This window comes from Achroia grisella, unplaced genomic scaffold (genome assembly GCF_030625045.1).
Source record: "Achroia grisella isolate CSIRO2021 unplaced genomic scaffold, CSIRO_AGI_Agris_v1 utg2473, whole genome shotgun sequence".
NCBI classification, from domain to species: Eukaryota; Metazoa; Arthropoda; class Insecta; order Lepidoptera; family Pyralidae; genus Achroia; species Achroia grisella.
Window position 1 is genome coordinate 30,597 of NW_026712740.1, and position 3,050 is coordinate 33,646.

Below are 3,050 nucleotides of genomic sequence, written 5' to 3' on the forward strand. Positions count from 1 at the left end.
CTATTATGAATCCTGAGTATGCTATAAATGCATCTCAAGAATTAATAGCATTATTTGCGGCAGGAGATTTCCAACTGGTTAAGTGGTCTAGTAACTGCAAGGAAGTTCTGTACAAAATTCCAGAAGATTATCGACTGTCACAACATGTAGAATTTGATAAAAATGATGTTTTAAAAATTTTGGGGCTCTGTTAGGACCCTAGTAATGATGTTTTCACATTCAAGGTTATCCCAGACGAACGACCTTGTACTAAAAGAAATATATTATCTTCAGTCACTCGTTTATTTGATGTTTTGGGTTTGGTAGTCCCGGTAATCCTTTACGCAAAGCTTCTGATAAAAGAGTTATGGATTCTAAAGGTGGACTGAGATGCAACACCTCCTCCGCATATAATAAAGTGTTGGTCTCAGTTCCAAACGGAACTACCGCTTATTTCGAAGTTATATGTTTGCAAGGGTCTCAACCCAGGAGACAGACTAATTGTGAATTGTGAGTGACGTGCGTTCAAGCCGAAACGACATCGCTCTGAATATAAAATTTTTAAAAATATTTTAATAACGATAATTTGCACTTTAATTGCATAGAAACGAATAATATTTATAAACGAAATTCTTGAGAAAAATGTATTTATTATAAGTGTTCCTATGAAGAGTTATAGCAAATAGTTTAGTCATAATGCCGAATTGTAACTTACGAAAGATACCAATAACTTTCGTGCCCTAGTGAAAAGTGGATTTAAAGTTAGTAACTGATATACAATATATAAACTCTCTAGAAGAAAACTATGTATAAAGTGAAAGTGTAAATAACAACGAAGATCGATTAAAATCGAACATTTCAACTTCATTACAAACGATCAACCAACCGTCAGAATAATTAAAAATTGGACTTTGGACCTTAGAAGACACTACTTGAAAGAATCAAAGATATCTTACATATCTAATTCAACTCATAGTTCTAAATTTCGCCAAAGCAAGTAGTTGTTTGGTGGCCTAGTGGTCAGCAAACCGAACTCTTATCTCGTAGCCGTGAGATCGTATCCAGTTATGGTGAACTTTTTGTATGCCAAATAGCGGAATGCGTAATGCTAATTTTGAATCGCATTTAAATGTGCTCAGCGCTATCTATTAACAAAAGTACGGAAAAAAGTAATTTGCTTCATACGATCAATTGGGAGTATACAGTATAAACTCGAGATGGCGACACAATGTTCCAGCTGCCATCACAAACTTCCTAACAGAGAACATTTAGTCTGTACAATCTGCAATAACATATATGATTTGGAATGTGCAAATGTATCTGTTCAGCACTTTTATAACACAATGACATTGTCACACAAAAAGAAATGGAAGTGTAAAAAATGTAAAACTACTAATATACCAGATAGTACACCTATAACAAATAATACAAAATCTACACAACTAAATCCTAATAGCAGCGTCCGGCAATATATTGGTACCCCACAAAGTGAAAGCAACATCACTATAAGAAAAAAAGTAGCATTATCGAATAGATTGGAGAGTTCCGATAAATTTCGTGAAACACTACATTCCAGTAAAAGCATTGAAAACACAGAACTAAACATGGTAAGCATAGATGAGATTATAACTTCACGATTGGAGGAGAATAACACAATTCTTAGTAGCGATTTAAAAAATATAATGAAAAGTGAAATTGATAAAGCTGTAGAAAAAATAATAAACAATCTTAAAGAAAATTTGGGTCAACCAATAAACAACATTTACAAGCAGAACGAAAAAATAAACACTGATATAGATCAGATAAATACAGACATAGAACAACTTACACAAGAAAATAATAAACTAAAAAAAGAATTACGTGAACTTCAAATAAAAATGTCAAACCCAGGGAATTACTACGATAAACTTCAAAACAATAGTAGGAAAATCGTACTGTATGGTTTTACTGAATATAACAGGGAACATGAGACCGATACATACAATAGACTACTACAAACTTTTCAAGACATAGCAAATATAAACTTGGTGGGATACATTGACGACATATATAGGCTTGGTAAAAAATATAATACAAATAGACCCTTGGTTATCGAGTTATTAAGTAAAAAAATGGTGAAATACATAATAAATAGTAGTCGATATTTTTATGGTACTGGATTATACATCTCTGAGTACTTAGATAGAGACGCTCAAAAGGAAAAAATGGCTCTGCGAGAACAAATGTTTCTATCTAGGAATAGAGGAAATCATGCAATAATACGTAATAATCAACTATTTGTGGATGGAAAAAGGATTAACTGGCAAAAGAAGGAAAAAACGATATTTGAAACTAGCAATGGCGAAGAGCATGATAATACAGTAGAATTTAACAATAGTCAAATAAACTTAGCAACAAATAATAATAGAATTAGTACCTTTCGTACCTTTCGCAAAAATCGATCCGTGCTTTAGTATAATATTCCAAAATTTGCAAAGTCTTTATAATAAACAAAATATATTAGAAGCCTTCATAAATCAGCATCCAATCTACGAAGCAATTTGTATAACTGAAACTTGGCTGACAAAGGAAAAGTATAAGCTAGTTGCTCTTAGCGGATATATAAAGGCAGCTTCCTTCTGTCGAGAAACAAGATGCGGAGGAGGCGTCTGTATTCTACTGCAGGAAAATATTGAAAACATAGAAGTGAAGGAGATCTCCGAAATGTCTAGAGAATACGTATTGGAAGTTTGCGCAACAGAATTAACCAAAATAGATACATTATTGATTGTAATGTATTGGAATGGAAGAGAGGAAGAGATATTTAATATACAATTACAGAGAATATTGAAATTTATAAACACCAAATATTCAAAGCACAAAATTATATTGGGTGGAGATTTTAATATAAACATTCTAATAAAAAATGCAAAAACGAATAATTTCTTATGTACAATGTCAGAATATAACTTGAAACAATTTATAAACTGTCCTACACATATTACAAAATCATCTGCCACATGTATAGATTTAATATTTTCTAATATTGATAAAAATAACGTATCTACAATAGTTGAGGAGTTGGGATTTTC

The 3,050-nt window shown here is 32.0% G+C and overlaps 1 protein-coding gene across 1 annotated transcript; it reads left to right on the forward strand.

Annotated features, from left to right (window-relative positions):
- Positions 1-1,196: 1,196 nt before the first annotated feature.
- LOC131842804 (uncharacterized) lies at positions 1,197-2,432 on the forward strand. Its single transcript, XM_059191371.1, has one exon. It carries the CDS (start codon positions 1,197-1,199, stop codon positions 2,430-2,432), a length of 1,236 nt encoding a protein of 411 aa, XP_059047354.1.
- Positions 2,433-3,050: the final 618 nt, after the last annotated feature.

Bases quoted from the DNA above. Each gene is read 5' to 3' on its own strand.
- LOC131842804 (XM_059191371.1), top strand. From the start codon at position 1,197: ATGGCGACACAATGTTCCAGCTGCCATCACAAACTTCCTAACAGAGAA.